The sequence below is a fragment of the Argiope bruennichi genome, chromosome 11, assembly GCF_947563725.1.
Source record: "Argiope bruennichi chromosome 11, qqArgBrue1.1, whole genome shotgun sequence".
Classification (NCBI taxonomy): domain Eukaryota; kingdom Metazoa; phylum Arthropoda; class Arachnida; order Araneae; family Araneidae; genus Argiope; species Argiope bruennichi.
Window position 1 is genome coordinate 51,552,500 of NC_079161.1, and position 10,894 is coordinate 51,563,393.

Here is a 10,894-nt window from a genome sequence, read left to right on the forward strand (position 1 = left end):
CAGTTAAAATCCAAACAAAATTACTCGAGTTATCCTATTCACAAGATAACATAAGCAAAGCGTTATATACATATACTTTTGAACGAAGGGTGGTTTTGGGTTCTAAGGACCATGATCGGTAAAGGACTGAAGTAATTTTCCTGAAGACAATCACTGCAATAGGTAGTCTTCCTATATATATCTACCTAAATTATTATTTGTAGTATACTTTAAATGCAAATAAATAATAACATTAGAAATTGTGTTTCCTTGCGATGAGATCTTCTCTTCTGATAACACTAACTAATACTCAAATCAAAACTAATCACCAAAATCGTTTTGAAACAAGTAGTCATCCATTAACAGAGAACAATAGAACAACACAATGCCAAATACAAAAATTTAAAAAAAACTGGTGAAAATAAATATTAGGAATAACCTTCAGTTGGTATATGAAGTGTGATTACAAAATAATAAAAACTACGAACCTCAGCTCACAGACTTTTGTTATTTATTCATTCTTAGGGTTTATTCATACATGGATAAATCAGCCAATTTAAACATAAAAGAATGACTTAGTTACTATATGCCAACACAGAAATTGGGATTTGCACATCCGCTAATGGTCACAGATAGAAGGGATGGGGTTATTTTAACTACAATTAGCATTACAGATGGCAGTGGACAATTATACATTCAGTCTCAACCTACAAAGGTACACCAGAATTTGGGAATCTACTGTTCATCATTTCAAAGGAATTCTTGTGACAAAAAATTCATGCATTTTATATTTTACAGATATAGATTATATACACATGTATATTAACACAAGTGTTATTGTACTGAAAGAACATAATTACCATAGCTTAGTTAGGAACATTTTAAACAGACTTCAACAGAAACAAACATTTAATTGGAAATTGCCAATTTTTATGCTCCTCGATTAACTGGTGATATTCAGATTACACCAAGTTCCATTATACATAAAATGCCAAGTGGGTGTATTCCTAGATTTATTTGCTGCATTTGTTTATTTTTATAGCCCTCCAAGTTTACTTGGCGATTTTCAGATTATGCCAAATGCAGTTGGAGGAGATACGAGTTTTCTGACGATTTATTATTGGAGCTATAAAAAGTAAACAAATGCTGTCTCACAGATATAAAATATATGCATGTATCACATGTGCAATTGTAAGACAGAAATCTCAACAGAAATAAAAATTTTATTTACATATAAATTAAAAACGTCTCCAATTATAAAAATCTTCAGAAATTTACAGTTTATATAAAAAAATAAAAAAACTGTACATTTTAATAATTTCTCCATTTCTTTCCATTTACAGGTAATTCTCCCTAACTGTTCTTGCAAATGAACATCTATGCTCAAGTGTATCCTTAGAGGAACTAAGATTTGAACTTAACACTGCAGCTTTTTCAAAGCTGGTGAACCATGCTGCATTTATTTATTTTTATAGCTCCCAAGTTTACTTGGCAATTTTCAGATTACGCCAAGATTGCCAAATGCAGTTGGAGGAGATATGAGTTTTCTGACGATTTATTATGGGAGCCATAAAAAGTAAACAAATGTTATGCCTCATACATATAAACTATATGCATATATATTAGCACCTATGCAACTGTAAAACAAAAATCTCAACACAAACAATAATTTTATTTACATATAAATTAAAAATGTTTCCAATTATAAAATTTTTTAGAAATTTACAGTTTTAAAAAAAACCAAGAAACTGTACATCTCAGTAACTTCTCCAATTCTTTCCATTTACAGGCAATCTCCTCTAAATGTTCTTGCACTAGAACATGTACACTCGGGCGTGTCCTTAGAGGAACTAAGATTTGAACTTGGCACTGCAGCTTTTTCATAGCTAGTAAACCATGTGGAGGGAAGACCAATCCACAAAGACCTGAAATGAAAAATATGAATCAATATAATAGAAAAAAAATATTTAAAGGACATTAAACTTTGGTTTGAAACAGCATTGCATGCTATTATCTCATCTGAATATGCTCATACAAGGGTTGTAAATAAAGCAACATATTTCAGACACATTGGCAACATATTTCAGAAACATTTTTTTTTAATGTATGTACAAGCAAGATTACATTACATTTTTACAATTTAATCATCAGCAAAGTCTTGTACCTTTTACTAGATGCCAGAGAGTCGTACGATACCATTGGTAAGGTGTTATTTTTGTTGTCAGCAATGGAGAGCCCTACTGCTCAGTTCACAGATGGCATGTCAGGAAGTCAAATGATTCAAAGGAGTTGTTTCAACTTAGGAAAGAAGTCATAGTAGCGAAGATTCATTCAATACCTCCCAAGACCACTGGCGCAAAAGATGATTTACAGCTTGTGCAACATAATAACAAACATTGTCATGCAACATGAGAGAGAGATTGTCTGTATGTTAGAGGATCGACGCGGAACACAGCGGGAAGAAAATTTCCTCATGTAAAGAGTTTTCTTCAGTATGTACCACACTGTTTGTTGACTGAGCCCAACTTAAATGGATAATTCATGGAGAGTCCAGTGCGGGGCTATGGAAAGGAGACTACTAATGATGTTGATGCGACATTGAGGAATGGATGAAACTTGTGTGGTGCAAATTCAGTCTCAATCCGACCTGCCTTAAACACTTTGACCCATCAAACAATCTCTTATACAGTAATGCATTCTTCACATAGCCTTCAAATAATCCTTGATAACAATGCAATGCATTTTTTCCATAGAGAACCTTGTTTTTAATCTATGACCACTGAGCACTTTTTGTAAACATGATTTAGAGCGATCAAAACACTATTGTGGATGTAAACACAATGTCATTCAGCAACTACTATTTTTACTGGATTGATGGTTTTATGTATTCTGCACATCGACAAACAGTACCATCTAACTGTTCTGATATCCTGCCTGTGCATCCCTGCTGTTCTGCGACTTTCTGAGTTACGTTGCCCTTACTTCATTTATAATTCTTGTGTAATTTTTAAAAGTTGCTTTTAATCACTTAGATACAGTAATGAACACACAGAAAAGTATTTATTACTGCAGCAAAACATTAGGGCATAAATTCTTAAATATTACAGTGAAGAATATTGTTGCAAAATATGGAACACATATTCTGACCATTAAAAAAAAAATGTAAATATTTGAAAAAAAAAATTGCAATTCTTCATTTCATTTAAAACCAGATAATAAATGATATAGTGTGGCAATTGGTTATGAAAGTAGTGAAAGTACAATTTCTATAAATATAATTGGTGAAGTTACATTTGCTTTATTTCACATGCCAAAAATGAAGTTACTAATTTAAATTTCTTCAAAAAATGGATAATTTCATTATTAGGTAAGAAGAAATAAATCAATATTATTTTATAAAATTGATAATCAAAATAATAGCATTATTTTATGTAAAGTTAATAATATATAAATGTAATTAATATTCAAAATAAAAAAAAATATTACTGCTATTTTAATTCTAGCTATTATTTATAAATAAATTTGGATTAATACAAAATATATTTTAAATGATATTTAATTTTTAATAATTGAAATGAAATGCTTCTTATAATTGAATAATTATACAAATGAAGTAAGTAATTCCATTCACAACCCATAAATAAATATTATTTTAGTTGAATTCATGTAAAAGAAACTTATAAAATGAAATTACATATTGATAAATTAACAGAAACTAAACAGACAAGACATTATGAATTCAAATTTTTGAATTGATTAAAATGCTAACCATTTATTTTTCTCAAAACAAGAAAAAATGTACTAGCAATACTTTCAAAATAATACTTAACATATTTTGTCCATATACTTAAACATATTTTTTGAAAATTTATTAAATTTAGAGAAAAAAAATCGTAAGAAAAAAAATGGTATTACAGGAAACTAATCTTTTAAAGTATGTAAAACTAATTTTTGCGCAATAATAATAGACCTTTTTGGTATGATGCAGATAATTTGATGGAGACAAAAGTTTATTTAAATTTTCATGTATTTTAATTCAAATACAATACATGCATACTAACAATTTTATGAGATGACATATTACTAGCAGAAAAAGAATGCTCCACTGATAAATAAAAAAAATATGGGTAAACTATCTATTAAATAAGTTTGCTTTAATTACATGGTCAAGAGAAGTATTATTTAACAAGAAATCTGAGAGGTCTCAACTTTCCAAACAAGAAATTTAATCTGTTATTAACGCTGTTCAAAAGTTTTAGATTTATGTAATTTTTGAATGTTATGCTTAATCTCAAACAAAATTTGAGAAGAGAATCCATATTTCATTAATTTGGAATTTCTCTTATTTCTAGAACATAATCCCATTTGACCTTATTTTAGAAAGTGTTGAGAATAGAAATCATATATAGTATTATAATTTTATTTATTTTTTTATAACTTATATAGTTATCAATTTTATTTTTTTATAATTTATTTATAAAGCATATTCAATATTAAAATTTAAAAATAAGCACAAAAAATAATAAGATCGAAAGTAGTTTGGCATTTATAATATTAAGTTTTGATATAAGCAATTTAACACATAATTAATGTTAAAAGGTGATAACCGAATTTACAAAAACAACTTCCTGACAACTTTTATCGACATATCTAAAAAAGACAATAAAACTTCTATCTATAGCAAATATCTACATAGATTCCCATTATGGCAACCATAGCACTGAGAAATAATGACTCCTATGAACAATAGCAATTATAAAATCAGTTGAATAATGTCGTTCATTGTGGTTCTGAATTCAAGTATGCAATACAAACAAAATGTAACAAACAGTATGCAATTTTAAATATTTTTCATTTTATGTTTTTTTTATTACTGCAAACACTTAAGGAAATTATTATATACAATGTAATTTTTCCAACACTATTTTAACATCAATTATTTGGCATATCACGGGCAAAAATGGTTAATATACCACTACATTGCATACAACCAATCATTTATAGCAGTCACAATAAACTATTAATTCTATTTGAATTCAGAAACTATTATAAGATCACCTTTATTAGAAGTGGGAAAAAAACCATGAGACTAAAAAAAGCTGGGAATTTATATATGTTCTTTTAAACAAAACTTATATGGAGAAGCAAAAATTTTTAGTTTTGTTTGAAATACTCATTCTCAAAATGCTGAATATTATTATTTACTGTACATATATTTTGACCAGACAAATTTAATTATTTTACTACTTTTTATCAATGAAAAATATATTTACTTATTGTCCTGCTGTCTTTGACAACAAGAAGGAGATCACTAATTTCCTGGAGCAAATCAATCGTAAACATTTCGAGAGTATGTGTCCAGAAAGAAGGGTTTTTTGAATGCTGTTCCTCTAAAGTCGCCTGCAATAAAATAAAAAGCTTAACATTTTCGAAAATTATTCAATATGCATCTAAATAAAATGGAATATACTGTTTATAGATTTTTCATAATTAGAAGTAGTAGACTTCATATATTAATTAATTGAAACGTCAATGATATATTTTGGTATTGGACCAAAACTTCACTATTTCAAGTGATTAACAATTTAATTCTACATTTCACATATTATTTTCATAAATGCTGATAAAGCACAATTATTAATATTCTGTATCAATAAGAAATTTGATGCTTGATAGACAATATAGGCATACAATATATACATTGGCCTATATTGCCCTATACACAATCAAGTCCACATAGATTATGGATCTTTGATGAGGTTAGAACTTGAATCAGAAATTTTTTTTTTTTTATATAAAAACTTTCACTGCCACTGTAAATTATTATTTTAGATCAATACTCATAATATTAAGAAATTTTTGGGGAATAACTTAGGAAATTTTGAATTGATAGTGATTAATTTTGAATTTGGAACCAAATTCGTCAAGGGGTTGATCATCTGTTGGTCTGTACTTTTGAATGTAATGATTTATATAAATGTCATCTAGTATGTTATGTATCTGGTATGTTATGACTACAATTCTAGCTTTATGCCAAATTATTACTTCAATTAATTATGGAAAAAAGTAGTTCACAATACATATCCCCACCCCTCTTGTATTTGTGTGCCAACTGCATGACAGTGATTAATCCCGTCCTCCCCAAAGAAATGCCACTCCCCCAATTGCATGCTAAATTCAAGCCAGAGATCGATATTTGAGAGTTAGTGCATTCCAGTGGCTCACAGTTAATATATAAGAAGTTTCCTTTATTTTGTTAAGAAGCACACAAGTCTTAACTACGGGGCTTGGAAAACATCTTCAGGATTTGTATTCAAAAGCTGCAGCAGATTTTCATTTATTATATTGGTTAACTTTGAATAAAAATTTTGAGTACAAAATAAAATAATAATAATAAAATAAGATCAATAAATGCTACAGCTTTGTAAAGATTTGTTTTTTTATGCAAAACTACAAACAGTTTTAAATTAAATTGTTTATAAAGTGCAAAATCTTAGATTTTAGTTCAATCTTGTTCATCTGCTTTTTTAAAATTAAACATTGGTCTATCATTTTAGATGAACGTTTGATTCTTAGAGATGCTTTTTTTATATCATCTCAAACATTTTTAAAGTGGCAATTGTAAAATAAAAACATGCACACACATTTCTTATATTCTATAATAATTCAACAATTTAGGTAGTCTAAAAAGTAAAATTTATTTTCATATTTAAATAAGATGATTAATTTAGATGAAAGATATAAAATTTGAAGGAAAAAATGTATATAAGCAAGCATTTAAAGTGAACCATTCTTAATACAATTCATCACACCAGTTTCCAACTCAAGAAATATTACTAATTTTTCTTTATATTTGAAATAAAAAGTTATCAAATAGACCAAAAACAATACATACATTTTTTTAACATGCTAAATAAAGTATAAAAATGAATCTTTAATATTGAAACAATTAAAACTATCAACACTGATTGCATACGGTAAAATTGATTTGTAAGAATACTTCATATGATTATAAAAAATTCTCATATTTTTTTATTTATTATGTTAATTTACCAGACAGGATAGTAGTCTTCCTCATATAATCACAGTTCAAGATCATAAAAGCCTTTCCTATAGTTTTTGTGTAGCAATAAAGTAGGATAATAAATCAATTTATATTTAATAAATGATCATGCATTAATGCATTGGGGCATTTTATTGGCAATAAAATTTATAATCCATTACAACTGAAAATAAATAATTCAATTTTAAGAATAAATATTGATTGAACAATGATAAAGTGCCATATCATGCATTTAGTATTTTTTTTTTTTTCAAATATGCAAGTCCAATATTCAAATGCTGTTTGGTAAAATTCTGTTAACATTAAGGAAAAAAAAAGTTTTAAAATCTTTGCTCTACATAATGAAATGTGACAATTTTATTATATTAACTATTCTATTTACTTAAAAAATTAACTGCTAAAATTCAATAATATTTGAAATGCACTTATAATAAGCAAAGTTAATTATTCCAAGAAAACTTCGACAACAATTATACCAAATTTAAATACGATTTTCAGTCTGAAATATTGAAATAGAATCAGCAATAATATTTTCATACTTTGATAATACATTTACAAACATTTAATAATTTTTTTTCAGTGAAAAAATATCTGAAGAAATTTTTATGCAATAAAATATCAAATTAAATAAAAAAAAACAACATATTATGTTTTTTAAATTTGTAAATGTCTCTTTTGCCTTCAAATGTTTTCTGATCTGAGAAAAAAGAAATCTATACAAGAGAAAATTAAAACAATAATTATTGAAATATAAAAAAGAGAAAATTTTTGTTTTATGGAAATGCCAAGCAAGCAGATTAAAAAAGCATAAATAAATAAATAATAATGCTCATCCAAACAAATAACAGTCTCGCAAATAATAATACTCATTGTTTGACCTGCAAAGCTGCAGCTCAAACAAATAATAATGCTAATAAAAATATGATAAAATTTTTTGAAATTTTCTTTTTTATGCATCCAAATTTAATGAATCATACCATTAAAAGACTTCGGTATTCCAAAAGAAGATTAACTGGTTCAGCATATACATTAACTACTTCTTGCTCAAACAGTGAATAATGCCTATAATAAACAGAAAAATTATTATATTTAAATAAAAATTTTAATAATTGTAAAACATTGTTAAAATGCCTATAATAAACAGAAAAATTATTATATTTAAATAAAAATTTTAATAATTGTAAAACATTGTTAAAATGCCTATAATAAACAGAAAAATTATTACATTTAAATAAAAATCTTAATAATTGTAAAAAACTGTTAAAAACTTTTTAATCTGATGTATTTTGTTTCAGTTAATTATATATATGTTAAATATAAGATTATTTTTAATTGTAAATGACAAATGAAAATTGGTTGAAGACATCAATCAGGAAGTAAATTTTTTCAGATTATTCTTCAATTTTCACAAGCAGTGATATTGGGACTACTTGTTCAAAAAAAAAAAAAAAAAAAGAATAGAAATAGATATAATACTAACAGTTTAATAAAAATAGTTAAAAAAATATTTATTAGTGTACTAAAAATTTTAATTTTTATTAGCTTTATTTGTTTCTATGCTTTTAGAAGTATAAATAAACAGATTTTTTTCCACAAATTCATTATCAGGTGGTGCTACTTTCATGGAATCAAAATGAAATTACACTGGTTTGTGAACTGATAATTTAGTATTAGAAATATTACTATTTTGTACAGTTCATACCTCAATTAATTAGCACTTCTCATAATAAATAACACAAAATGTTAAAAAAAAATGACTCTCTTAAATGAGTGACAAGAAGATTCAGGCCATCACATGCAGGATTGGGCTGTATCTTGGATATAATTCTATTATGCTACGTGTTCATTAGAAGAGAATTGTTATTTAAGCATGGAAGAAGTTTCGGCTGGATAACATTGTCGAAAGTGACTCAAGGGATTTGAGCAAGTGTTTGCGAAACTTTAATTCATGAGATTGTATCTTGATCAATTTGATCGACCAATGAGATTATGAGATTAGAAATTTACTTATTTATTACAAATGCTCAGAAGATTGGCTATGATGCTACTAAATCTCTAGCCTTCCAATATTTATGAACTTTACAATTTAAAAACATAAGTGCAGAGCACGAGTCAAAATAAGTAGCACCAAAAATTTGATGTTGTCCACAAGGATGTTTGTAACTCTCCCTTATGTCCAGAGGACATAAGGGGGAGTTATAAAGTCCAAGCCAATACAAGTTTGTGGCCAAATAGTCATGGCCTGCGAAGCAGTGAGACGGCCTATGGCTTACAGAGTCAAATGGTACTGTCTGCTTTATCCTGGTGACATATCTTCTTTTTATCAGGAGTTTAAATGAAATGAGAAGCTTTTCAAAGGTCTCTGGAGGACTCTTGAACCTCCTTCCCACCAAAAAAAGTCAGCAGCCTCATTCTCAAGAATCCCACAGTAAGCTGGGATCCATTGGAAAGAAACAGAGATTGACACTAAGAGCTCTCTCCACTCTAGTATATGGGTATTATCTATTTGCAAGAAATTGAAGAGCAGATAGGGAGTCTGACAAAATAACTGCTCTGCAGAATGACGAGGGGGTGCGGTTACAAATAGATAGCAACAACATAGACAAGCTGGACGAAAAACAGAGCCAGAACTACTAAAAGTTAATGAAGCTGTAATCTATATTAATGCAAAATGTTTTGGATGGGATTTAATCAGAAGTGGGAGAAATAGTAGTATCAGTAGAGCAACAACTTTCCAGTGAAATAAGAGAGATATTGAAAGCATTGTATGATAGAGATATAGAATAGCAGTATCGAGATTGCACTGTAATGTTAAGAGGCACCAATCACCTTAATCACAGAAATACTGTGTCTCACTTTTGCCAAATTTTGAAGCATATCTAAAGACAATGATACTGGATAATTTTCTTATAAAAATGCATTAAAATAAACTACATAATTATGACTTTGTTTGAACATTTTTTGGGCGAATGGAAGAATACTATTCACATTATGAGTAATACTCAGGAATTATACAAAACTCCAGTACACAAGAAAAGAGCAAAAAAAAAAAAAAAAAAAAAAAAAAAAAAAAAAATCAGTAATAAAATTTTATCTTTATATACAATAAGCAAGTTAAACAAAATTATGCAATACAATTTAAATCTCCAAATATTGGATAATGATGGCTAATTTAACAATAAAAGAAAATGGACATACGCAATGTTGGTAACAGAGTAGTTTATACTCATCAGAATTTTAGAGGTAGATGGAAAATTCTGAAGTCTATTCCATAAATAAAACACAAAATAGTCATTATCATGCAGCAAGTGAAACATGTGTTGAAGTATAACCTGAAAGAAATATTAAAAACATATATAATGATCATCTTAAAAAAAGATTTAAAAATTATGATAACACAGAAACAATTAAATATTGATACATTTTATATTGTTATAGAATGAAATAATCAATTAGAGGAGAAACCTAATATTTATAATGAATAAGAGAATTTAAAAAGAAATATAAAATTATAAACATAGTTTATAATCAATAGACATGCATTAACAATATAGTTCGTTTTATTTTTGTATTATAAAGATTTCATTAATATATATTTGAAAATAAAATTTGCTATATCATAGCAGATATGTAAATTGCATTTTTTATAGGAAAAATATATTTAAGATTTAGTGCATAATATCAGGTTTAAGTACATTACTTTCTCATTACAAATCAGTTGATTTTTAATGCCAGAATTCTAACTTAAATAAATAATAATAAATCTTCTTAGTTTTATAAAAAATGATGGTTTAGAAGATACAGGCTCTATTTTCCCAGTCATTATTCTTTTTTTATTGCTAAACAAGGGAA

At 27.2% G+C, this 10,894-nt stretch overlaps 1 protein-coding gene across 2 annotated transcripts in view; it reads right to left on the reverse strand.

Annotated features, from left to right (window-relative positions):
• Positions 1-473: 473 nt before the first annotated feature.
• The window catches only part of LOC129957028 (thyroid adenoma-associated protein homolog), a 98,305-nt gene continuing 87,884 nt past the window's right edge, over positions 474-10,894 (reverse strand). For both annotated transcript variants that reach the window (XM_056069137.1, XM_056069140.1), the window contains exons 29-32: positions 10,241-10,374; positions 8,020-8,104; positions 5,253-5,379; positions 474-1,904 (exon numbers count right to left, since the gene is read on the reverse strand). In XM_056069137.1, the coding sequence (XP_055925112.1) occupies positions 1,702-1,904; positions 5,253-5,379; positions 8,020-8,104; positions 10,241-10,374 (549 nt within the window). In that variant the 3' untranslated portion in view covers positions 474-1,701. The remainder of the gene's footprint in view (positions 1,905-5,252; positions 5,380-8,019; positions 8,105-10,240; positions 10,375-10,894) is intronic.